The sequence below is a fragment of the Elephas maximus genome, chromosome 20 (genome assembly GCF_024166365.1).
Source record: "Elephas maximus indicus isolate mEleMax1 chromosome 20, mEleMax1 primary haplotype, whole genome shotgun sequence".
NCBI lineage: Eukaryota > Metazoa > Chordata > Mammalia > Proboscidea > Elephantidae > Elephas > Elephas maximus.
Window position 1 is genome coordinate 63,487,927 of NC_064838.1, and position 27,487 is coordinate 63,515,413.

The 27,487-nt window shown below is 40.7% G+C and overlaps 1 protein-coding gene across 7 annotated transcripts in view; it reads right to left on the reverse strand.

Moving 5' to 3' along the window:
• CFAP20DC (CFAP20 domain containing) overlaps positions 1-27,487 on the reverse strand; it is a 269,312-nt gene that overhangs the window by 166,929 nt on the left and 74,896 nt on the right. For all 7 annotated transcript variants that reach the window (XR_007514517.1, XR_007514516.1, XM_049863557.1 and 4 more), the window contains one exon: positions 2,258-2,372. Coding sequence is in view for 5 of the 7 variants with exons in the window: in XM_049863555.1 (XP_049719512.1) it covers positions 2,258-2,372 (115 nt within the window). In the remaining 2 variants the exon portion in view is untranslated. The remainder of the gene's footprint in view (positions 1-2,257; positions 2,373-27,487) is intronic.

Below are 27,487 nucleotides of genomic sequence, written 5' to 3' on the forward strand. Positions count from 1 at the left end.
TCCCTCCCACCCACCCACCCACCCACCCATCCATCCATCCATCCATTTACTTAACACATTTGTACTGAGTACCCAGAAGGAGCCTAGTACTGTTACAGGCACTGGGGATATAACAGAGAAAATGAGACAACATCTCTGGTCTCATGGAGTTTATTTCATGTGACTATTGCAGTGGCTTTATAACTGTTCCTGCTGGTCTCCAGTCTTATGCTTCTCAGCAACCTTCCACAGTAAAACACAAATCTGAGCATGTCACCTCCTGCTGCAAGCCCTTCAATGGCTCTCTATCACTTGTGGGATAAAGTCCAGGCTCATTGGCTAGAATACCAGCTTGCCCCTGCTTACCTCTCTAATCTCATACTTCCCCACCATTCTAGTCTCATCTTTAGCATCACTGGATTGCTGGAATTCCTTGCATACCCCATGCGGCTACCCTTAACACTGCTGTTTCTGTTTTAGAGATACTTCCCCCCATATCACTTCTTAAATTGGTAACACCTACTCATCTGTTAAGACCTACCTCAGGCAAGCCCTTCTTCAGAGGACCTTCCATGACCACCACCCTTGTGTTCCATAGTTCGCTGTGGTTCCTGCTCTCCCAGCACACACCACTTTATAATGAAGGTGTATCTACTTATGTCTTCGCCCTTTTGACTGTAAGCTTCTAATGTTGCTTCACCTCCCTTCCTCTACTGCTACCACACTAGTTCTAACCCTAATCTGGATTATTGCAAATGGCCTCTTCAGCTCCACTTTCTCCCCATTCCAAGTATCACCACCAGGTTAATATTCTCAAAGCACAAAAGTGACTGGGTGTGTGTTCCTTCCTTAGTCCAAAAGCTTTAATCGTTTCTACTTCTCTACCATTTGTTGAATGATTTTAGATAGTCCCTAGAAGTGGCATTAAACAGCTCTGGGTCACAGAATAAGAAATTCCCTTGATCAATTTTCTTTAAATTTTTCTAACTATGCTAGGGAGAAAGTTTGGCTCTAAGATGTTTTGCATATGAATATAACCCTTGATAAGCCCCTTCTTGATAAAGAGTAGGCCTCAGGACAGAGCCTTAAAGAAGAAAGTACCTAGTTAGACTTTAAAAATACTGTTCTATTTTCAGTATGTTTATTTTTATGGTTACATTTTAGTTTGGGAAAATTAGACTGGTTTTTCATTTATAAGAGTGATACACAATTTTCTTTCAAGATAAATATATTTAAGGAATAAGAAGTGAGTCAGTTTACAGGAAAGTACTGAGTACATACCAGCAGAGGTAGTATGCAACATGGTAAAGTCATGTTAAACCAAAACCAAGCCCAGTGCCGTTGAGTGGACTCTGACTCATAGCGACCCTATAGGACAGAGTAGAACTGCCCCACAGAGTTTCCAAGGAGCACCTGGCGGATTTGAACTGCCAACCCTTTGGTTAGCAGCCATAGCACTTAACCACTACGCCACCAGGGTTTCCAAAGTCATGTTAGTAGCACTGAAATGACTGAAGTTAGACAAAGACTGGTCAGTCAAATCAGGTTCGAACTTCTCAGCCTGTTACCTATTGCGTGTCTACTCATGCCCTACGCTCCTGTAGGTCTCAGGGGTTACACAACAGGCATGAAATCTTCCAACCTATGTAAAAGTGACGCTTCCTTAAGGCTGTCTTTTTATCTGATAACAATGATTAATCATTGTCTGTTCCCCAAAGATGTACCCCTTTCCAGCTGCCATGCTTTCGCTCATGCTGTGCCTTCTGCTCGAAATGCCCTGCTTCCCCTCTCTATCTGCTGGAGTCCCACAGTCCCTCAACATCCATGCTAAATGCCATCCCCTTCATGAAGCCTTTCCTCATCCTGCAGTCAGACGGCTTTCTTCCTCCTTCACAGTACCATCAGCACTTCCTATCTCCACTGAAGTTCCTATCACTGTTTTGATGATACCTGTTAGTTGTCCTATTCTGTGCTATCTTCACAATTGTTGGTATGTTCGATCCCACTGTTGTGGCCACTGGGTATTTTGAGTGTCTTTTAACATTTTTCTAGCACTAATCGGACAGTATTCTGTTGGTGATATTACAGGTGTTCAAATGATTATATTCTACCATCTAGTAGATTTTAAGTGCTTTAAAGGGAGAGACACAAATGGAATGAATTTTATCCATTTTTGTATCACCATAAAGTGCTTAACAAAGTGCCTTAGAAAGAGACCTATAATTAATATTTGCTGAACCGAATTTAATATTTCAAGCAACAATCACACGACACTTACAATTTTGCGCTTGATCATAAAGAGTGGGATTTTTGCGTGAAGAGGGGTTGAGGACAGTTCCTTATGGACCGTTGATAAATACAATCTTCTCTTGATGTTTCCTAAATCAGTAATTCTAAAAAAAAATTAGAAGGGGGAGAGAGAAAGATTCCCATCAATTTAATAGCCACTTCTTTGGATAATCATCAAAATGATATCATTTATCATATAGACCCTTTCCTACAGGGAGATCAAACACGGAATTTAAGAATTGCCTTTTTCTTTCAAGAAGTAATAAAATCTCTTCCTTAAATTCAAAGCGCTCAAAACCCTGAATGTATAAATTCACTTAATATGCTAATTTATTTCAGTACTCTGCACTAGATTTCCACAGTCCTCCAGCCTTAGAAAAAATTCAATTTGTATGAGCTGAGAAACTGCTAGCCTTTAATAACCATGCTTGTTCCAGCCCCTTAAGCTTGTGTTATCTTGGGACATACTGTCACCTACTAAATAGGAAAACATTATGGGTTTCTTTCCCTAAAAATGCACCTGTCATTTTATATAGGCTCTTTGTCTGCTTAGAGACAGACACAAAGCACTGACTGTCGGTTTCATTTCCTAAGCACATATCTTTGAACCAGAATTACAATTCATAAGTTTACTGCTCACTATTCAGGCCAACCCACAATGATACCAAGGACACTGAGTCTGAACAGCTTTAATAGATTTAGACTACAGCCATGATCACAAAGATGAGGTCCGCTTCAGACTGATAGCAGCTCATTTTTATGTTCTGCTTCCTTTAGGTCCCAGAGGTAACACAACAGGCATAAAATCTCCAAGCCTGTCTCAGGCTGCTATATTGTAGAACTGATGTTTCCTTAAAGGCCGTCTTTTTATCTGAAAATAATAATTCATTTTTCATCTATTTTGAGCAACTCTGTCTAGATGTACTATACTGCTAATTTTCTACAATTACCAATTCCCTGAGGAGCCGACATTTCATTCAAATGTACTGCTGCCAATATTTACAGTGTAATTAATGTTTTCTTAAACCAATGTAGCCTATTCTATAGCTCTTCCTTGCCTCCCTCTTCCCACATTCCCAATCTCATTATTTCCTCCCTCTCAAATACATATCCTGCTGGAGAAAAACTACCACTGAACAATGTTAAAAACAGATACAGCAAAATTAGGTGGTAAAATTTCAGAGTAGGCCCCAAACCTAAAAATTCCACCCTGCCTGTACTATGCAATGCCATAAATGCATTTAAAAAGCAATAAAGTCTTTCGACACCTCGTAGAAGATAAACTTTAAAATGAAAACTAACACTGCAGTATTAGGCTTCCATGGATAAGTAAATGCAGTATAACATGTACCTGAAGGCAGAGAGCCTCAAGGTGGGATAAGCACATGAGAGTGGAGCTGGGTGTGAGGGCGGGACATAACAATCCACTGAAGTGTGAGAAGAAAACGTTAGAACTTTCCTTCATCTCATCCTTTTAAAATGTTATTTTTGTGCATGTTTTATTATATATTAGTACAGCAACATATTTATATATTTTCTAAATAAATGGATGTACCTATGCAGTACCCGTGTACCTGCTGCCGTCGAGTCAATTCCAACTCATAGCAACCCTATAGGACAGGAAGATATTAGAGGGTCCATATTCTACCCTGCATGCTGAATGGATATTACAAAAATAAACAGTAATTGTCTCCTTCATTTTATTATTAGGCTAAAATTTGTGTAACTGAAATGCACAGATTTTAGTGTATAATCTTGTATGTCCTGATAAATGTATACACCCACATAAACACAATCCAAATTTAGAGAACATCTCCATCACCCTAAAAAGTTCTCTTCTTGCTCCTTTCAGTCAATCTTTCCACCCACAGTCACTCCTCTGATTCCCATTACCACAGAAACACGAAGAACTGTAAACCACAAAGTTCTGCCTGTTCTTGAAATTCTTCTAAGTAGAATGGTATGAATATACTATTTGTGACAGGCTTCTTTTACTTAACGTAATGTTTTTGAGGTTCTTCCATGCTGTATCATGTACCAACAGTTTTTTTTTAAATTGCTGAATATTTTACAGATATAAAAACCTAGTGCTGAAACCTAGCGCCGTCCATTCCGACTCATAGAGACCCTATAGGACAGATATACCAATGTTTATTTATTTATTCTGTTAATGGGCATTTGGGTTGTTTTCAGTTTTGGATTCTTATGAATAAAACCACTATGAACATTTTTGTGGTCTTTTTATGAATATATGCTTTCATTCTCTTGATAAATAAGTAGAAATGGGACTGCTGGGTATTTGAGGCATGTATAATTTTACAGAAACACTTCTTCAAAGTGGATGAACCATTTTACACACCCATCATGAAAGTCCCAATGGTTCCATAGCCTTGTCAGCATTTGATGTTATCAATCTTTTTTTATTTTAGCCAGTTCTAGTAAGAAATGGATGAAAGTGTTAAATATCATTAGTCAGAAAGCAAATGCAAATAAAAGCACAGTGACATCCACTTCATACTCAATACTTTTGCGTGTGCTTATTGGTATATCTTCTGTGAAGTATCTCTTAAGTCTTTTGCTCAAAACAATGTTTTTGTTTTATTATTACCCAATTTTAAGAGTTCTTTATATGTTGTGGATGCATGTCCTTTGTCAGATATATGTATTGCAAATATTTTCTTAATGGTGCCTTTTTAACTTTTTACTTAAAAATAATGTCTAACTTACTATTTATTCTGCTGATCGTTTTCTATACGCCAAGACTGTATTTAGCACTCTATATGCATTATCTCATTTAATCCTCCCAAAAGCCCTACAGAGATATCATTTCCATTTTACAGATGAGGAAACTAAAGCTCAGAAAGGTTAGATGATTTGCCCAAAGTCACACATCGAGCAGAGTCTGGATTTGAACTTAAAATGATCTCAGTGTCTACATTCTTAATCATATACTTTCTTTCTTTGGGGGATGGTGGTACCATGGTAGGATGATCTTTGCTCCTGGGAACAAATATTTCATATCTGATGGTTGAGTCCTACCCTGCACTGTGTTTGGATGGACATAGCCTATGCTTGCCTTTTTTTTTTTTTTTTAATTCTTATTTATTAACCAACTCTAAGCCTTCTTCCCTTTGACATAGTCTTCCTTTAAATACGTAAAACGAACAACAACAAAAGAAACTCTAACTGAAGTACTGTTAAAACTCAGAGACTAATTTTTTTCCCCTGATTTTCATGTTCTTGGGGGTCACCTCACTGTCTCACTACAGGTCATATACATTTACAATCTTCCCAGGTTTTAGTGAAGACCCCTGAGAGTCACTGATTGCTCCCTGACCTGAATATCTGGACTTCACCAGTCAAATAAGCTACCACTTCCTGTCAGAGGCACTTCCCTAGTAGTTTTGTTTCTATTTTTTCCTTTGGATTTTACAGCCATTTTGCTAGTTTAGGTTATCTGTTGCTTGAAATAGCCTCCAATCTTTTATCTCTCAGTTGATTTTTCATGTGGCCGCCAGCCATGGGACTAAATGTCACCGCTTGCCTCAAGTTTCTTCTTTGGCATCCTGTAGTCTATGGAATAAAGTCTAAGTTTCTTATCTTGTTATTCAAGGACCTCCCAAATCTGACCTTTATCCACTACTCCAAAATCACCATGTTCCTCTAGGCACTCTCCGCTCATGTCAGACCTCATATAGGAGTGTAAGACTGAAACCAGGAGGTTGGTACTACAGAAGCCAAGAAGAGAGCTTCAAAACTGGTGTGAGAGGAAAAGCATGGAGCTGCAGAATAAAACCAGGGTTGGGAGCCTAAGCATGAGATTCTAAGAAGATCTGAGTAGGGGAGATGTCAAGACTATAGCTACAGTTAGAAAAGGATGGGGAATGAAAAGAGACAACATCTAAATTCCTACCACATGCCAGAATATGCACCATTTCACCAGTGCAATCTCACTTATTCCTCACAACAACTCTTTGAAACAGGAATTAATACTCACATCTTACCAATGTAGTGAGAGGCTCAGAGACATTAAGTAACTTGTTCAAAGTCTCCTAGCTAGGTAGTGGCAGAGCCAGAAATCTACTAAAGCCTAAAAGATAAAGCAAGCAGAATAATGAGGAGCACTGCCTCCATAGGGTTTCTGAGGCTGTAAATCTTAATCGAAGCAGGCTGCTACGTCTTTCTCTTGTGGAGCGGCTGGTGGGTTCAAATCGCCAACCTTTGTTAGCAGCCGAGCTCTTTAACCACTGTGCCACCAGGGTTCCTTAAAAAGTAAAGCAAGTAGAACAATGGTAACTTATTGACAAGTCTATTGACAATTCCAGAGGAGGATATTTTGCCTGGCCTGGTGCTTCTGAAAGGTTGCTAGGATGGAAAGGTGAGTAGTAGACCTGAAATCCATTCTGTCTCTTTACTAAAGGGTATTCCAGAAAAGAAGGTGACTGGCCAAAGCTCCTTGCAAATAATGCTAACCGCTGACTTCCTGGCAAATACGTTAATGGTATTCATTAGAAGAAGAGTCTTTTATGGAATTCTTTTTGAAGGAGGTACATGATCTGCCTAGGACTGTTTGTGATAAACAATCCTGGAATCCATAGATTTATGGCTCCTGGAAAATACCACATAAGCTCTAAATGCATGAAATGCCTGAAACAGGTTCCTGTGGGTAAGTGATACTCCCATGGGTACTACTTAGAGAACTCATCTGCTGCATCTGCGCCAAAGTGCATTTAGAAAGGACTGGAGATCTGCCATGGCAGCTGTATCTCTTTCTGCTTCATCTGTGCCTCACCATAGGTACCCTTGAAATTATTAATAACGACCAGTGCTGGCTAAGATCGCTGACTCTTCTGAGTCCGTTGACCATCCAATCCTCGTGTTATGCACCTGGCTGTGCTGTGTGGCCTCTTTAAGAAGTGCTCCTCCAAAAGCATAATCTAAGACAAGGATGTAGCTGTCAGTCATTTATTGAGAAATGATACCACGAAGCAGAAATGGGACAGTAAGATAGCAAAGAGGAAAAGCCAACATACGGATGCATTATCAAGGACACTGCTATAGACCACAGGCCTCCATCCCACTGGGATCTCTGGAACACTGTAAACACCTCACAGAACTGTCTGCTGAAGAGCGGGAGGGGGAGCACGTAACCACTGACTCCCAAACTCCAGTGGTTAACAGTTAAATGTTGCCTGTGTGGCACTGAGTCAGCCCGACTCGTGGAAATCCCATGCACAATGAACGAAAAGCTGCCTGATCCTGCGTCATCCAAATGATGGGTTGTAGATCAAAATGCTTTGATCCATGGAATTTTTATTGGTTGATTTTCAGAAGTAGATCACCAGGCCTGTCTTCCTCGTCTGTCTTAGTCTGGAAAATCCCGTGAAACCTGCTCAGCATCATAGCAACTCGTAAGCATCCACTGACAGATGAGTGGTGGCTGCACTTGGGGTGCACTGGCTGGAAATCGAACTCAGGTATCCTGCCTGCAAGGTTAGAATTCTACCACCTGGGGGCCTTAACTCCCCTGTATTCCTAGGTTGTGCTTGCTGGGGCGGAAATGGGCTCCTATAGCATCAAGGCAGGCCTGGGGTGCACTTGATGTGGAACATTGTCCAAGCAAGCTGGCACCCAGTGTCCACTGCAGCCGCAGCTGAAACCTAAGGTGGGCAGAGCGGATGGGATGAGAGGCCCTGAAGTGGGCTGCCGCAATGACTACACCAGCATGCTTGCCGCTTCTTAAAAATACCCTGTCCTTTCATATTTTCACGTCTTTGTTTATGCATTTCCCTTGGAAAGCCCCTTCTCTCCTTACTATGCCAACTGAAATTATATTCATCCATCACAGTTTAGGTGAAAATGTCACCTCCTCCTTGAAAACTTCTCCGATCTCCAAATTAAAAACGATCACATCTTTCTTTGCCTTACCACAGCATGTTTGCTAACCTCTATTAGTCAATTTTTTTCATTCCCCCTTTGTGTTCTAGGTCAGTGACTACAGTCCACTTTATGGGCCATAAAGTGATGCAAATATCCAAACCTTTTCTTTGTTTCCATGGGTGAATAACATACAATCTCATATACTCTATTTTACTACTTGCTAGTAAGGGCCTAAATGAGTTTATAAGGGTTACTAGAATTTGTATTCAAAAGTCCATTACTAAAGTTGGAAGCAGTCCCTCATTCTGAATTCCACAAGAGAAGTCTGACTGCCCTCAAAAGCGTGGAAATTCATGAAGTCCCCGGTGCAAACACGCACAAGCAGAAGAGGAGCAGAATTTCTGCAACTTGGGGGAAAGGCAACTTATTACAAGTTCACCATCAGTTTCTTCACAAGCTGGTTTAGTTTTTCAAACACTGCTGTTACTGCTTTTTGGTGATAAATTATTATCATTTTATACTAATCATTATCAACAGGAGAGGAAATATGCTGAAATGGTTGGGAACAATCATTTTGAAACCAGATTCATCTGGGTTGGAATCTTGGTTTCACCACTTATTAACTGTGTGACACCAGACAAGTCTCTTATTCTCTCGTGCCTCAGTTTTTTCACCTGAAAATGTAGAAACTAAAAGTACCAAGAGAACTGTTGTGAGGTGCTTAGGACAGTGCCTAGCACACAGGAAGCTCTATGTAAGTCCTGACAATCATCAACTTGGATGGCTGTGGATTGTTCAGTGAACCCTGCGTATTTTTGGCTTTAAATTTTCTAATAATTAAAATTTGAGTGGCCTGCACATGTGTACATAATCCTCTACCACCCTCCTGACCTCCATATTGGAAAGTGGACATGGGTAGGATTATGGGCCATGACATCTTCCATCCTGCTGCAGTTAGTCTGGGTAAAAATGTTTGGGTGTCATTGCCGTAGGCTGTTGTCTACAGATTTGTCTCTTCTACTGGACTGTAAGCTCCTTGAAGGCTGAGACCACATCCTGGTTATCATAGTACTCTCACAGAACTAGGTTTGAAGCTTTGTAGGTAATTGGGAAATATTTGCTGAATGGCCTTTGTTGAAGCAGTACTGGAGTCATGTTTTAGTTCATCAATTTAGTGAGGGCCTACTTGATGCCAAGCATGGAAGGAGATTTTGGGTATATTACAGAGAACATAGCAAAGTCCCTGCCCTCATTCAGCATGTTTTCGTGGGGTGGGGGTGGGGGCACATAGCACTACACGAACAACTACACATATAGTATGCCAGCTCTCAATAAGGGCTAGAAGAAAAACAGGGCAAGGCAAGATGATAGTGATAGGGGTGGGAAGTGTTATTTTAGAAAGGGTATTTAGGGAAAACCTGCCAGATAAGGCACCATTTGGGCAAAGAGTTGAGTAAACGAAGGTAGGAACCATGTGGATATCTGGCGGAAAAGCATTCTAGACAGAGAACTCCAGAGGGCCATGCAAAACCCAAAAGGAAGGTTCGTTCCTCCACTACAGAGAAGCTTTCCATGTAATCGCTTTATTTATCAAGAATGGTACTGAATGGCTGTAAAGCTCAACAGGAGCCACACCATGGGTTCATTATATGAGCTCTGCCCTCACAAAGGTCAGATTTCAGCTTGCACTGAATAAAAAAAAAAAAGCACTAAATAGCTCTCAGTTAATCTGAGCAATAGTATGGCTCTGATCTCTGGAAGAATTTCTAAATGACCGTTGCCCAGCTGAGGATGTATTAGGACTAGGCCACCCATGTGGTAATGAGGACTTTCTCTACTGTCTTTGCAAAAATAAATATGCAAACCTTCCCTATTTGATAATCAAAGATAGTTGGTTTTAGGGGGAAACAAAATCACGTGCTTAGCTTAAATGGTTTTAAATGGCTTCGAAAGCCAGCTGAATTGCTACTTTAAAAAATTAAAATTAGTCATTCATGACAGACAGCATACAAATGCATATGTGTGACTACTTAAAAACTGCATTATGCTTATGTGCTTTTTTGGGGACAACTTAGTTGCTGTAAAAAAGGCTGCTTGTAAAACAGCTCTTCACTTGTAATACCGGCTTGATTTTCACGTCTGAAACCTCCTATGACCTAACAAAGCAGAAAAAGACAAGCAACACTGGCATTAGTCCTCTTGTACTTCAAGATACTTTCTTTTTTTTTAACCAAATATGAGTTAATACATTTTTATGTCCATAAGTGAGCATTCATAGCTAAGGGTCACTAACGTGAGAGAAAAAGCAATCAGACCGTGTTGAGAAAAAATGCGGCAGTCAACAGGCAAATCAACCTCATTTATAATAATATTCTAGTGATCAGCAGGTGGAGAACACTCCCTGCTGTGGTCATTAACAACATTCATTTCAAACTTAACATCTACATTTGCAAATCATTTGAAAGTAAAATTACTTTTCACTTCAATTCTCGATCTGCTTTTATATCTTCATCTTTGATTAACAATTTTTCTTCTCAATGGCAACCTCAGGTAAAGTTTGAGTAAATGGTAGCAACCATCCAAGAGTGTAGATATACTCATCTGTTCAGATCACCTACTTACTCTTCTCTTGTATGCACCATCATTTACAACCATCAGTAAGTGCTCACTTCAAGTTAGAATAAAACTGTAAAAACTGATGTCAGACTTCTGACAATGCGGCTCGTTATTAGAGTCATTTTTTTTTTTTGGTGGTGCAGTTGTTTATTGGGGTCTATGTGGTCAAGGACAGAGCCAGGCCAGCAGCATGGGGACTGTGAGGACAGGAGATGGGCCAGGTGGGCTGCTGGAGCTGCCAGATACTATTTCCTTTGTAAGCATTTCTTTTTTTTTGTTCCAATAAATATTTTATTGTGCTTTTTTTTTTTAGATAAAGGTTTACATAGCACAACGGATTCCTGTTCAACGATTTGTACTCAGAATGTTCCAAGTCATTTTTTACCTCAATGTGTCAGCATTCTCCCCATTTCCGCCCTGGGTTCCCCGTTATCTTTTGTTCGGTTTTCCTACCCCTTCCTGCCTTTGCTTTGGGGCAGATGTTGCCCCTTTGGTCTCACATAATCAACTGTTCTAAGGAGCTTGTTCCTCTCAGGTGTTAGTGTTCATTTTGTGGGCCTGTCTATTGTTTGGGTGAAAGGTGGTCTCCACGAATGGCTACAATTCTATGTTAGAAGGGTGTCTTAGGACCATAGTCTCGGGGGTTCCTCCAGTCTGTATCAGGCCAGTAAGTCTGGTCTTTTTCACGGGTTTAATTTTTGTTCTACATTTTTCTTCTGCTGTGCCAGAAATCCACTACTGTGATCCCAGTCAGAGCGGTAGGTAGTGGTAGCTGGGCACCATCGAGTTCTGGTCTTGGGGTCATGCAGGCTGTGGTTCATGTGATCCATTGGTCCTTTGAGCTCATTGCTCCCTTTACTCTTCTGTTCTCTTCACTCTTTTTTGCTCTGGATGGGATGAGACCAATAGTTGTATTTCAGATGGCTGCTTGCCTTTTAAGACGCCAGAAGCTACTAAAGTAAGATGTAGAACATTATCTTTATGAACTATGTTATGCCAATTGACATAGATGTCTCCAAGTCAATGGTCCTTAGTCTTCATGCCCAGTAACTTCGCCTCGTGTGGTATTTGGTTATGTCTAGGAAGTTTCCATGACTGTGCCACTTGTGTGTTCTATTGCCTATAATAATATATATGCAGCATCTACTAACGTTTATGTAGTACTATCTACAACCAAATCTATATCTGCAGGTAGGTGTGCTCCCTTGCATCCTGTCCACTCCTCTTTAGCTTGTCTCTCTACCTATATATCCATTTGTAGATTATTATCTCTTAATGCTATTGTTGCAGGGTTGTCTATGTTACGGTAATTACCACGACTGCCCTTAATTCTTGCGCTCCTTTCAGTGACTTCCTTTGCCTTGGTCCTAACTGTGCTGACTCCTCTCCGTGTTGTGTAATGTCCTTCCCTTCACCAGTATTAACATGGGTCTTCTTTCTATTTGGTGATTTTCCTTCTCTCCTTCTCCCATCCCTGGTAACCAACAAAGAATGTTTGTGTTTGTGTGTGTGTAACCTTTTCTTTGATTTTTTATAGTAGCCTCATACAGTATCTGTCTTTTTGCAGTTGACTTATTTCACTAAGCACAATTCCCTCCAGATCCATTCCAGTAGTGAGATGCTTTGCAGATCCACCATTGTTCTTTATCATTGTGTAGTATTCCATTGTATGTACCACAGTTTATCCATTCATTCACTGATGGGCACTTAGGTTCTTTCCAGCTCTTTGCTATTGTGAGTAGGGCTGCAATCAACATGGGAATGTATGTGTCTCTTAGCACCGTCCCTATTTTTTCTTCCATGATCTTTATAGTTTTCTGTTTAGATCTTTGGTCCATTTCGAGTTGGTTTTTGTGTATGGGGTGAGGTATGGGTCTTGTTTCATTTTTCTAGAGATAGATATCCAGTTTTGCCAGCAACATTGGTTAAAGACACTGCCTATTCCCCATTTAATGGATTTAGGCCCTTTATTGAAGAACAGCTGTCCCTAAGTGAATGGATTTACTACTGGGTTCTCAATTCTGTTCCACTGGTCTATGTGTCTGTTGTTGGACCGGTACCAGGTTGTTTTGACTACCATGGCTGTATAGTAGGTTCTGAGATCAGGAAGTGTGAGGCTTCCTATTTTGTTCTTCCTTTTTAAAAATGCTTTACTTATTTGCGGACTCCTTCCCTTCCATATAAAGTTAGTGATTTGCTTTTCCATCTCTTCGAAGTGAATCATTTGTTCTTAAAGCCAAAATGGGCTTTATGTCTCCTTCTCACAACCTGAAAATGACCAAATTTGAATGTACATTTTCAGTGATGCTACCAAGCAACTCTAGGTGTATTGTTGTTGTCAGGTGCCCTCAAGTCGGTTCCGACTCATAGTGACCCTATGTACAACAGAACGAAACACACTGCCAGGATCCTGCGCCATCTTCACAATTATTACTGTGTTTGAGCCCAATGTTGCAGCCACTGTGTCAATCCATCTCACTGAGGGTCTTTCCTCTTTTTCACTGACCCTCTACTTTACCAAGCATGATGTCCTTCTCCAGGGACTGATCCCTCCTGATAACATGCCCAAAGTATGTGAGACGAAGTCTTGCCATCCTTGCTTCCAAGAAGCATTCTAGTTGTACTTCTTCTAAGACAGGTTTGTTCATTCTTTTGGCAGTCCATGGTATATTCAATATTCTTCTCCAACACAATTCAAAGGCTACAACTCTTCTTCAGTCTTGTTTATTCATTGTCCAGCTTTCACATGCATAGTAGCCGACAGAAAACACCATGGCTTGGGTCATGAGCACCTTAGTTTTCAAGGTGACATCTTTGCTTTTTATCACTTTAAAGAGATCTTTTGTAGTAGATTTGCCCAATGCAATACGTCGTTTGATTTCTTGACTACTGCTTCCATGGGTGTTGATTGTGGATCCAAGTAAAATCAAATCTTTGACGGCTTCAATCTTTTCCCCCTTTATCACAATGTTGCTTGTTGGTCCAGTTGTGAGGATTTTTTTGTTTTCTTTATGCTGACGTGTAATCCATACTGAACGTGTGGTCTTAGATCTCATCAGTAAGTGCTTCAAATCCTCTTCACTTTCAGCAAGCAAGGTTGTGTCATCTGCATAATGCAGGTTGGTAATGAGTCCAGTTATAGCTACATGGAAATAGTGAGATTGTAAAATAGTATCTTTAAATATGTACAATGAAGTTTAGGTATGTTATTAATGTGATTGTGCACTGAAATTTAAAGGCCTATTTAAAGGGATTCTATGACGTCCTGTATATATTCATTCCAATGCTTCACAACCAACAAAGGGAATTTTATGCCATTAATTTTTCCTGGATCCCTTCCACTGAAACTTAAATTCATTGAGGATTTTTTAGTTCTTAATAGATAAAAGTAGCAATTCTGAAATCTAAGACGCTTTCATATGCTGATTAAAACACAAGTGGCCCTTAGTTTTTTTATAGTTAATATTCAATACGATGCATATTTACACATACGATTTTAAATTAATATCTGCTGCTCTTGAAATCTCACTGTCAGAGAACTGTGATTACTTGGCTTGTTTGGTGGTTTCTGGGGAGACCCCACTTGCATTGTTTAACCTTGAAGCTGCCTGAGCTGGAGGATAACAGCTGAGGTAAACAATGGGCTAATCAAAATGTTTAAAAGGAAAATCTGGGAAATGAGATGTCCATAGGGCCTTTGAGAAACTCCGACATACTCCTGGGAATCTCGAAGGCCACAAGCATTTATAAAGCTGATCACACCAGGTCTGTACATGCTCAGTAAGAACTGAGAAGCCACTAAACTCTCATCTCTGGTTTTGAGGCTCTGTGTAGGCAGGAAGTGAAGTCTAAGGCATAGCTGTCAACTGCCTGGCTGAGTGCTAAAGGGTGCCTTAACACAGAGTTCCTCAGCAAAGACTGCAAGACTCATTGGTTCCACGCACCTAAGAAAATCTCTGTCAAATCATTAGCCGACCACTCAGCTAATCAAGCAGTGGATACAGTAGTCATTCCCAACAGAGAATACAGATTTTAAAATATTAGTCCAGAAGTCACCAAGCAAACAAACGAACAATAACAGCATCAAGAAACCCTTGGTAAGGGGTGAATCTGATTCAAAGAACACTACAGAGAAAGTAAAAAGACAACCCACAGAATGGGAGAAAATTCAAGCAAGTAATATATCTGATAAGGATCCAGAATATATAAACAACTCATACAACTCAACAAGAAAAGGACAAATAATCCAATTTAAAAATGGGTAATTGAATAGATGATTCTCCAAAGATGACATACAAAGAGTCAAAAAATACATGAAAAGGTGCTGAACATCATTAGCTAGCAGGAAAATGCAAATCCAAACCACAATGAGATACCATTTCACACCCACCAGAATGGGTATAATTAAAAAACAAAATAAAACACAACAAAAAACTGCAACAAGTGTCGGCTAGAATGTGGAGAAACTCAGACCCTCATCCATTACTGGTGAGTGTTAAATGGTATAGCCATTGTGGAAAATAGTTTGGCTGTTCCTCAGAAGCTTAACTTAAGAGTTCCGTATGACCTAATTTCACTCCTAAGTATATATGTCCAAGAGGACTGACAACATACGTCTGTACAAAAACCTGCACATGAATGTTCACAGCGACATTATTTATACTACTCCAAAAGTGGAGGCCCACATGTCTATCAACTAAAAAGTCAATAAACAAAAGGCGATACATCCAGAGGATGAATTATTATTCAGGCATAAAAAGAAATGAGCCACTGATACATGCTACAATATGGATAAACTTTGAAGACATCATACTAGATTCAGAAAGAAAGGGGCTGGGGTAGGGAGGAACGAGGAGTGACTGCTAATGGTTCTGAGTATCCTTCTGGAATAATGAAAACAATCCAAAACTGCATAGTGGTGATGTTTCCACAACTCTGTGAATTATACTAAAAACCACCAAATTATATACTTTTAAGAGTGAATGTTATGGTATGTGGATTATATCTCAATTTAAAAAAAGAGCTGTTACTAATTCAACCACTTATTAGTCACTTTGGGTAAATGGAAATTTAGGAGAAAGGTATAAGAAGGAACAAGCATAGATGCTTTGAATTATGGTGTTGGCAAAGAATATTGAATATACCACAGACTGCCAAAAGAACGAACAAATCTGTCTTGGAAGAAGTATAGCCAGAAGCGAGGATGATGACTTTGTCTCACGTACTTTGGACATGCTATCAGGAGGGACCAGTCCCTGGAGAAGGGCATCATGCTTGGTAAGGTAGAGGGTCAATGAAAAAGAGGAAGACCCTCAACAAGATGGATTGACACGGTGGCTACAACAACGGGCGCAAGCATAATAATGATTGTGAGGATGGGGCAGGACTGGGCAGTGTTTCGTTCTATTGTACACAGGGTTGCTCTGAGTCACAGCTGACTCGACGGCATCTAACAACAATACTCTTCCAGATGTGTGCATCTAATTGACTTGTCAACTATAATTTACTAGGTTTTCTCTCTCCCTTTCTTCAAGATCTTCTGCTTTCAAGCAACATTTACCTTCCTTACAGCAGCCACAGTCACATGGTTGGGTTTATGTTGGCAACTTAAAAATATAACTATACCTAACGTAAGCCTTTACACGAACAGATATACGCACACCCATGTTTATTGCAGCACTGTTTACAATAGCAAAGAGATGGAACCAACCAAGGTGCCCATCAACAGATGAATGGATAAATAAATTATGGTATATTCAAACAATGGAATACTATGCATCAATAAAGAACAGTGAGGAAATCTGTGAAACACTTCGTAACATGGAGGAACCTGGAAGGCATTTTGCTGAGTGAAATTAGTCAGTTGCAAAAGGACAAATATTGCGTAAGACCACTATTATAAGAACTTGAGAAACAGTTTAAGCTGAGAAGAAAACATTCTTTTGTGGTTATGAGAGGGGGGAGGGAGGGAGTGTGGGAGAGGGGCATTCACTAATTAGAGAGTAGATAAGACCTACTTTAGGTGAATGGAAAGACGGCACACAATACAGGGGAGGTCAGCACAACTGGACTAAACCAAAAGCAAAGCAGTTTCCTGAATAAACTGAATGCTTCGAAGGCCAGCGTAGCAGGGGAAGGGGTCTGGGGACCATGGTTTCAGGGGACATCTAAGTCAACTGGCATAATAAAATCTATTAAGAAAACATTCTGCATCCCACTTTGAAGAGTGGCATCTCGGGTCTTAAATGCTAGCAAGCAGCCATCTAAGATGCATCAATTGGTCTCAACCCACCTGGATCAACGAAGAATGAAGAACACCAAGGACACGAGGTGATTATGAGCCCAAGAGACAGAAAGGGCCACATGAACCAGAAACTACATTATCCTGAGACCAGAAGAACTAGATGGTGCCCAGCTACAACCAATGACTGCCCTGACAGGGAACATAACAGAGAACCCCTGCGGGAGCAGGAGAGCAGTGGGGTGCAGACCCCAAATTTTCATATGACCAGACTTAATGGTCTGACTGAGACTAGAAGGACCCCGGTGGTCATGGCCCCCAGACCTTCTGTTGGCCCAGGACAGGAACCATTCCTGAAGCCAACTCTTCAGACGTGGGTTGGATTGGACGATGGGTTGGAGAGGGATGCTGGTGAGGAGTGAGCTTCCTGGATCAGGTGGACACTTGAGACTGTTGGCATCTCCTGCCTGGAGGGTAGATGAGAGGGTGGAGGGGGTTAGAAGCTGGCGAAATGGACACGAAAAGAGGGAGTGGAGGGAGAGAGCGGGCTGTTTCATTAGGGGGAGAGTAACTGGGAGTGTGTAGCAAGGTGTATATGGGTTTTTGTGTGAGAGACTGACTTGATTTGTAAACTTTAACTTAAAGCACAATAAAAATCATAAAATACATATATAACTATACCTAACATAAAGGCAATAATTCAAATTACGGTGCTCTCGCACTACCCACTCTCCTAACTCCCCAAACACACATTTTGCCATAAACTGCCAAGGAACTCACCCTTGCTTTTAGAAAAGAAAGCATCGAGCACTTTAATCTTTTGTTTATACACAGTTTTAAGGTATTGCTTTTTTTCAGTTAGCCTACAATTATGTTGAGCTGAATATTATAACCATAAATACTCACTTTTCGAAGATCACAATAAAGAAGGTATTTGGTACTAAAAGTACATTTTTTATAAATCATAAATTAGTTAAGGATTCTCAGTTATTAGTATAAAACACCACATAAGCTCTGATTATTACAGCTTTCTGATTATTTAGAGACTTGACAACTTCAAAAAAAATTGCTGTAAGTTGCCCTTCAATGAAAAATTTGACAGAATCCAACAAGGGAGAAAATCTGCCAAATGTCCTTGAATACTTCTAACATTCACTCTGTAGATTTTTCTCTCCCTCCTCACTCCCATATCACTATAGCTGAGCATATAGCCATAGCTGTAGAAGATCTGTTGCTGTTGCTGTTAAGGTGCCATCGAGTTGGTTCCACCTCATAGCAACCAGATGTACAACAGAAGGACACACTGTCTGGTCCTGTGCCATCCTCACAATCATTGTTATGCTTGAGCCCATTGTTGTAGCCACTGTGTGAATCCATCTCGTTGAGGGTCTTCCTCTTTTGCATTGACCCTCTACTTTACCAAGCATGATGTCCTTCTCCAGGGACTGATCCCTCCTGATAACATGTCCAAAGTATGTGAGATGTAGTCTCACCATCCTTGCTTCTAAGGAGCATTCTTGTTGTACTTCTTCCAAGACAGATTTGTGCATACTTTTGGTGGTCTATGGCATATTCAATATTCTTTGCCAATACCACAATTCAAATGCATCAAGTCTGAGTCCCTAGGTAATTAGTATACTTTCTCTTATTCTATTTGTACATAAAACTCTCACGCATCTTTAAATTCAGAAATGCGAGGCATCCCACAAATACACAAAGATACACTTTGCATGGATGTTCATTATAACACTGTAACAGCAAAACAAACAAGCAGGGAGAAAAACGTAAAGAGGTCCAGCATACAGGTCTAGATATTACGTTATATCCATACAATGGTACATACAAAAACTAAAACCAAACCCGCTTGCCATCGAGTCAATTCCGACTCATAGTGACCCTAAGGGACAGAGCAGAGCTGCCTCATAGGGTTTCCAAGGAGTACCTGCTGGATTCGAACTGCAGACCTTTGTTAGCAGCTGTAGCTCTTAACCACTACACCATGAGGGTTTCCATATGGCAGTTACTAAAAAGAATGAGATAGATGAATATGTAGAAATCTTGAAACATTTCATAAAGTAGAAAGCTCCACTGTCAACAGCAAACCAATTGCTGGCATATGAATGGAACAATCCTACATGCAGAAAAAAAGATTGTAACGTCGTTCACACACAATCTCTGGAGTTACTCACAAAACTATTAAAAGCAGTTAACTTTGAAGAATGATTTTAAAATGAAGGATCAGGAGATTTTTATTTTGTAACCTTTGGTACCATTTAAATTTCTTATTATGGGCATGGGTTACTTTTACTATGTAATATAAGTTAAAAATGGAAGAGTTTTAGCCCCACAAAGACAAAATAATGATTATACCTATCAGTGGTTAACTATTTATTCATTTGAGATAAAATAAATACTCAACAAAACAAACAATACAGGGTTTAACAAAGAACATTCAAAAAAGATTCTTTGCTGTCTGGAGACCTCACAAAAGATGTTATGCATTTTACTGGTACCGCTGTAGGCAGCTAGGGTTGCTCTGCTGGGCCCACACTCATGTGTGGAATCAATAGTCTATCCTTGGAGGTAAGAGCATAACAATTTACTTATAGTGGTTTATCGAGTGTTAGTTCGATACGGGTGGACATTTTGTCAATAACATCCTAATGGATGCTATAGATGACAGTTCAATGCAATAATACACAAGCTGGAAGGCCATATGATAAAATCTATAGGTCGCTGGAGTCAGAGGATGATCATTTATAGAGGAACTAAAGAAAACCACCAAGAAATGTCTTACTGCAAGGCCCAGTGATTGTTTTCAAGTAAAAAGCAAACAGATTCGGTTAATATGGATTGCAGAATCATGCTGGTGCCATTTTTATACATTCTTTTATAAAATTTGAGCAAATGAAAGGTGAACTTTACAGCTTTCCTTCATCTGAATTAGGCTGGAAGTTTATCAGTGTAAACACATTTCCCAATTAAGAAAGGCAACGTGCATAACGCTGAGCATACTCTGAGCATAATGCTGTTGGTTAGCATTAAGAGTTTGAGGGGGAGAAGTAAATTAGCTCCTTCAGTTCTAGTTAATTCACAAGTTTCCAGCGCAAGGCTACAGGGCACCCATAAACTACATCCATGCCGGTGTTCAAGGCCTAAGTAAGGCTGCATTTCTAGAAGGTACAGAACTATTACACTTTTTAAGATAGGTTTAATTAGATATCAAGCTTATTTTATGAGAAATATAATACATATAGCAGTTTCACATTTGATTTCTGAAGCATTCCTTATTTTCAATTTTATTTTCTCTAAAGCTAGATTGGAGCCCTGGTGGCATAGTGGTTAAGAGTTTGGCTGCTAACCAAAGGTTGGCAGTTCAAATCCACCAGCGGCTCCTCGGAAATCCTATGGAGCAGCTCTACTCTGTCCTATAGGGTCACTATTAGTCAGAATCAACTCGATGTCAATGGGTATATAAAGCAGAACTTATACTTTATTTCAATAATATTTTGGGAAGAATTAAAAGTGCATTGAAATGGCCTCTTGTTGTTAGTTGCCAGTGAGTCAGTTTTGACTCACAGCTCCTAAACCAAAAAAACCAAACTCATTGCCATCGAGTCAATTCTGATAGATAGCAGCAGTAGAGGACAGAGTAGAACTGCCCATTAGGGTTCCCAAGGCTGTAATCTTTATGGAAGCAGATTGCCACACCCGTCTCCCACAGAGTGGCTGGTGGGTTTGAACTGCCACGCTTTCGGTTAGCAGCCAAGCACTTAACCATTGCACTACCAGAGCTCCTTCTCATAATTCCTAAAAAAAAAAACCAAACCCCTTGCCATCAAGTTGATTCTGACTCATAGCGACTCTATTAAAAAAACAAACCGAACCCATTGCTGTCAATTCTGACTCATAGCAACCCTATACAAGTGGGGACCTTTAAATGCTGGGAACTCCTGGGCTTTTTTTTTTTTTTTTTTTTAAACATTCTTTTCCTTGGGGATGGTGTCCATTCCTACCCATGATTTTAAATGTTATTTATGTGTTGACAACTCAGTCTGTATCTCCAGATTTGATTCCTTCTCTGAGCTCCAAACTGGCTTACTTGAATCTTTCTCTGAACATTTCACAGACATTTCAAATGAAACCTTTCAAAAAAATCAAAAAACACCTCTTCATTCCCCTCCTCACAAGCCCCTAGTGGTTCAAACCAGAAACTTAAGTCATTCTTGATTCATATTTCCTCTCTTCAAGTCTATCAGTTCCATGTTGAATCCATTCATTTCTCTATCTCCGACATTGTCAACATGGCCCAGGCACTCTGCTCCCTTGCCAGCCCAGCCTTCCAGTTAGTCTCCCTGCTTCCATTCTTGTCCCTCCTTCCCTGAAACGATACCCTCAATAGCAGCCAGATGGACCATCAGAAATGGGTTAGATCATCCCATCACACTCCAGTGATGTCACATGGCTCTGATACTAGAATCTAAAGTCCTAGCTCACAAGGCCTGTGAATTGCCTGGCTCATTCTCCAGGCCTCTTTCTCTGTAATCCCGGGCCTGAGAGGAAAGAGGTTTCAGCCCATGTGGATAAAATGAAGAGATTTTCATGAAGTAATGCCTTACAGAGGTGGCGGCAGGGTTGAGGAAACAAACACTCCAAAACTAACAACGGTGGGCAGCCATTACTATTCCTAGGCCTGTGAGGACAGGGAAAGTGGAGACAGAGCAATGGGATCTTCATAGGAAGGGTCATCAGCGGCAACTCCAAAGCAGAGAGGGAGAGGGAAGAGATAACCTGACTTCTCTCCCTCAAAACTCCTGCTGGTACTTGTCATTGGTTGGGACATCTGACAGTAATGGGAAACCTGAGGTCAAGGGAGACTGGATAATTAATACAATGTGAGACAGGAGGACAAGAGATGACTACCTCCCAGGACCTGGAACAAGTGAGAGAATGGCGGTGAATGGGTCTCCGGGGTGAAAGGGAGAATGATCAGATACCTGCCAATCTCCTTCATGCCACGTCCCTCTTTATAACTGCTCTCTAGCTTCACACTCGTGTGTTCCTGTAACGAGAATTTGCAAAGGCCTTTTCTTTCTGTGGGTACCCTCTTCCTTCCACTCCTCACAGGGCTAGCTCTTCATTCTCCTTCAAACTTCAACTTAAATATCCTTATGTCCCTAGCTAAGTAGGTCTCACTTCTGCTAGTCTTTGGTCTGTTTCCTTCCAAGTACTTACCATAAGTTATGAGTATTTTATTTACTTGCTTTTCTCTGTCCTCTCCTCCAGAATATGAGGGCAAGGACAATCCATATTAGGTATTCAATAAATATTAATTAAATGAATGCTGGCCAAATTAGAGAGCAGAATCATAGAATTGTGTCTAGAGACAACAGATTTCTAGAAGCATCTGCATGAATTCTAAACTGAGACAGCATTTAAGAAGATCAGCTTAATCTTTGTATTTTATATGACATGATTTCAGCTAAGAAAGAATGAAATCTTTACGGAATAGATGCTCCATTCCTTGTTTACTTAAAAGGAGAATGGCTATTCCAGCACCAATGGTCTGAAAAAGGAAAACTGAGTCATTTAAAAGAAAGGTTTATGCTCATTTCTTTTACTGCTGTTTCTATAGCAATAGCATAAAATCACCTGTTTTGGTCTGCGATGCTCTTGGTAGTAGAATATTAGTCATTTCGACATCTCTCTTTTTAATTGAAGAAAAGGAACGAAGGAATGGACGCTAGCTTTAAACGCAGGAGCATGTGGCTGCAGATAACATTTTTTAGATGGGATAAGACGGCAACTGCAAAGCACAATCTACAGTAGTGACAACACTTCCACATAATGTATACTTAAACATCCAAGCGCTTCTCTTACCTCCTCTGAAAGGGGAGCATCAGCTGATCCTCAACCTCAGAGCATTTTAACTTCCATTATGAACGACAAGAGCCTATTTGCTTTTGTAGAAAGTCTGTAAAAAGCAACCTTTGGCTTTGCTTATACACCACTTTATTCTTAAAGGCAGCTGCATTTCTAATGGACAATCTCCACTTAAGACTCATTCAACAACGTGTAGCTCAAGGTTTAAGCAGTTAACAGAGAGTAAAATTAATTTTGAGGGCTGAAAGGAAAGAGAATGCCAAGAAATACCCTAATTCTGGAAAGACGCAAAAGTGGAAGTAATCGTAGGTGACGAAATAGCAGAGGAGGATCAAAGAGAAATGGAGGACTAAAAAGTGGATGGGAAAGAAGGCTGCAAGGACACTGGGTCACCGTTAGCAGGGCTGATGACATTATCATTCTTGCCGAAGCAGAAAGAGCAGCAGCACTGGGTGGGGAAAGTTGTACATGATATTAGGACCATTATCATCATCACCTGGCATCCTGAAAGAGCAACTGCAGGGGCGAAGACCATGGAGGCAGGTGGACATGGCTTTAAATCCTGGCTCTGTCACTTACTATCTGTCAAACTGGAGCAAGTAATTAATTTTCAGAGCCTTAGTTTCTTTGTCTGTAAAATGGGGCTAATTCCTAACTTGCAGGGCTATTGTGAAAACAGGTTAGCTTCTTTAGTATTATTTGCTCTTATACCTAAAACTATTGCTGCTCTTTGTCTGTTACTAAAACTGCACCGAACAACCAAGCCCACTGCCGCTGGTCGATTCTGACTCCTGGTAACCCTGTAAGAGAGAAGGCTGCCCCATAGGGTTTCCGAGGCTGTAACCGGTGCGGAAGCAAGCCGCTACATCTTCCTCCTGAGAAGCTGCTCATGGGTTTCAACCACCGGCCTTTTGGTTAGCAGCCGAGTGCTTAACCGCTGCACCAAAATACCTGAAAGATTAGTCTTTTTCAATTAGAAATTCTCATGTGGATGTGCAGACCTACAATCAGAATTAAGGGAGACAGAACAGCTGAAGCATGTTTTCCATCAGCAACCTAATCCTGAAATACAGAGTAACTTCTGAAAGAGGGCACCAGCCATTTGAGCAACACTGAGGCAAGCCGTGACTGCAGCCAGGAAACTATACTGGGCTTGCAGCTGGCATACTTGAGAGGCAAATGTTGGCCTTTGCGGATATCCTTTGTCTCACAAACAGTGCTACCTAAAAACAAACACTTTAGGACTTACCATGTGGCAAGACTCTGGGGATATAAAACTATGGGCGTATTCTATTCCCTGATAAAAGTTTTATAGCTTCCTGACATATTTCAAGTAGAATAGTTAAGTGCTCAACTACTAGCTGAAAGGTTGGCGGTTCAAACCCACTCAGAGGCTCTTTGTAAGACAGGCCTGGTGATCCCGCTTCTGAAAGACCACAGCCTCGAAAATCCTATGGTGCAGTTCTACTCTGCACACATGGGGTCTCCATGAGTTGGAATCCACTTGATAGCAACTAACAACAAAACAGATAGAAAAGGAAAGTTGTTTGAAAGAAGGTAGATTTGAAAACTGGTGGAGACAATAGGAAACTAGCTCCCTTGTCAAGGAGAAGCTGCCTTTTGCTTCCTTTTGTGAATCTCCCCACTCTACCCTAGTGCCAAAGGCAGCTAGAAATTTGCATAGGAACATAGGGAACCTCAAAAAGGGTGAGAAGGTGGATGCAAGGAGAGGAGACTGACCCCCCAGTTTTGCTTGGGGAAAGCCCAGTCCACTCCTCCTTCGTGAACTAGGTGGGGAAAGCTGTGGAGTGTTTCCTCCTTAGAATTAATGGAACCCAAGAAGAAAGGGTCCAGAAGGTAGACTGGAGAGTGCCACGGCCTGTGCAGCTCTCTGTTCTGGGTGAGGTACGGAGACACAAATACACACAAAAGAGGAGCATGAGGCGGTTTTTTCAGAACCGTTGTATCCACCTTCTGACATCTCTTTCAGGTTCTCAATGTTGTTATTACGTCCTCTTCTGGCTTCCCCATTGCTGTGCATTCTAGTATCTTCTCCATCCCTGACCTTCATACCCACCCTTCCCATCATCCTTCTAAAGTGTCAGAAGCCAAAGGCTTCTCCCTGTTCCTATTTTCTCAGGTTGCGGATCGCAACTAAAATCAGTCTAATTGACTGGTAGTCCATAGCTCCCCAAATGTGAGTGTTAATCCAGAAAATTCTTACTTCGTTAACTGAAAACAAAACAATACGGGGGAAATAGTTCTAGAGTGCTTCCGAATACTATACTGTGGCGGCTCTCAAAATTCAGCGTGCGTGTGAAACACCAGGGAGCTTACTATAAATTCAGATGTCTAGGCCCTAACCCCACAGAGTGGGGGGATGGACTCAGGGGTTTGCGGTAAAAAATTTATTGTAGTAAAATACATATAAAATTTGCCATTGGAACCATTTAGGTGTGCAATTAATGATATTACATTCATCCTCCTGTGCAACCATCACCATTATTTCCAAAAGTTCTCCATCACCCCAAATAGAAACTCAGTGCTCCTCACACAGTAACTATCCGTTCTCTCTTCCTTATGGCCCCGATAACCACTGACACGCTTTCGTCTCTATGCATATGCCTGTTGTAAATATTCACACAGGTGGGAGCATGCAGTATTTGTCCTTTTGTGCCTAACTTATCTCACTCAGCATAATGTTTGTGAGGTTTACCCATGCTATAGCATGTATCAGAACTTCATTTCTCTTTACGGCTGAATAACATACCATTGTACAGATTTTGTTTTATCCACTCATCTGTTGATGGACACTTGGATTGTTTCCACCTTTTGGCAATTGTGAATAATGCTGCAGTGAACACTGGTGGAGAAATGTCTGCTTGAGTACCTATTTTCAAGTCTTTTGGGCATATACCTATGTGTAGAATTGTTGGGTCATATGGTAAATCTATGTTTAATTTTTTGAGGGACCACCCAACTGTTTTCCACAGGGTTTTCAGTTTTTAACAAGCAGCTCCGCTTATTCTCATGTGGGTGGTCCACTGGCTGCATTCTGAGAAACACAGTGGACTTCACAGGAAAAGAACTCCTCTGCCTTTTAGTTCTCATGGATTCCTGCCTCTTCTTGGCTAATCTCTAATCCTAGGTTCTGAAGTGATTCTTCCTAAAATCTTTGTTCTTGCTGTATCCTAACCCTAACCTGGTTTCTTCATTGTTGTGGTGGTGAGACTACGATTCACTAGAAACCTTAACCTCAGGGCTAAAGCTCTCTGAGCTGCTACTTGGAAAGACCCCAGGAAGGACCGGATGCAATCTGTCAAACAAGGAGAATTACAAGACCTGTCTTTCAAGGTAAGGAGGAAGCACAGTGTGGAAGTTAACAGAACTGCCTGGGTAAAATCATAGTTCACCCACTTGTTAGGGCCCCTTCCTCTCAATTTCCTCCTTTAGACTAGGAATAAAAAAGTAGGCTCTATCTGGTAGAAAAGCGATGAGGCTTAAATGTGGTGATGGAGTCACACTGTGTACAGTATAAATACAGCATTCATGTGCTTTATGTGTTAACTGTAATTATGGGCTAAATTTTGTTCGTATTCTAGAACTTGAGGTCACAACAAAGTATTTACCCAAGGGCACAAGCATATTCAAAACTTCTGAGAAATGAGCCACCCCGTTAGTCTATCTTTACACAAAGAGAGTCTGGTCCTCAGTCTGACGAGAATGAAATTCAGGATCCTAAACTTCTGTAACAGTATGTCAGCACTACTTCCAGCCTGCTATCTAAAGAATATTGATCCCACCTTACTCAATAACACAAAGTTTCAGCGCTTTAGGCACCTGTCAAAAATAATCAACTATGAATTGACTAAATCTAGCACTTGCCAAAGTCTTGCTTGAGATATCTGGTATTCTGAACCACACTATATTTGCTCTCTAAAGAAATGCCTTCGCAAAGCTGAGATTTAATGTTTTGTCCTCAGTTTTTCTTCTTCTTTTTTTACGGAGAATCAATACAGGAAAAACCCATTTGAAGAAAACTTTATGTCTTTTGCAAAAATCATATCCTGGACAGCAAATGGGTTTCATCTTAAGTTCTAGCGTCAAATGATTGGTAGTGCCTGTCTGGACTCTCTGTTAAAAAGGACTGCAAGGTTGCCATGATGGATTAGCAATGTCTGCCATGGACATGACAGGGAAGTGTGGCGCCTTTGTAATATATTGACCCACCCTACCATCGCCAGAGTTGAAATCATGGTTCCACCTACTGTGTCTTACACAGGGACCTGTTAAAGGTATACAGCCCTTCTTAAATTCAGGGCCATTGTCCTCTGACCACCAAGTCCTTGGATGTATTATTAATCCCTGAGTGTGAGCTGCCCTCCTCTCATAGTGAAGTAGACCTCCAACTTGAAGATAAGGTTACTCTAAAAATTACTGAAACCAACTTACAATGGATGAGATTAAAAGACAGGATGTTTCTCAAATCAAGTCAAAAAGACTAGGGCAAGACAATCTAGTGAAGACGACATAACATGAAAGAAACTTAAGGCTGATTAGTGGTATCACGGATATGCAGATGAAAGAAGATCTGAACAG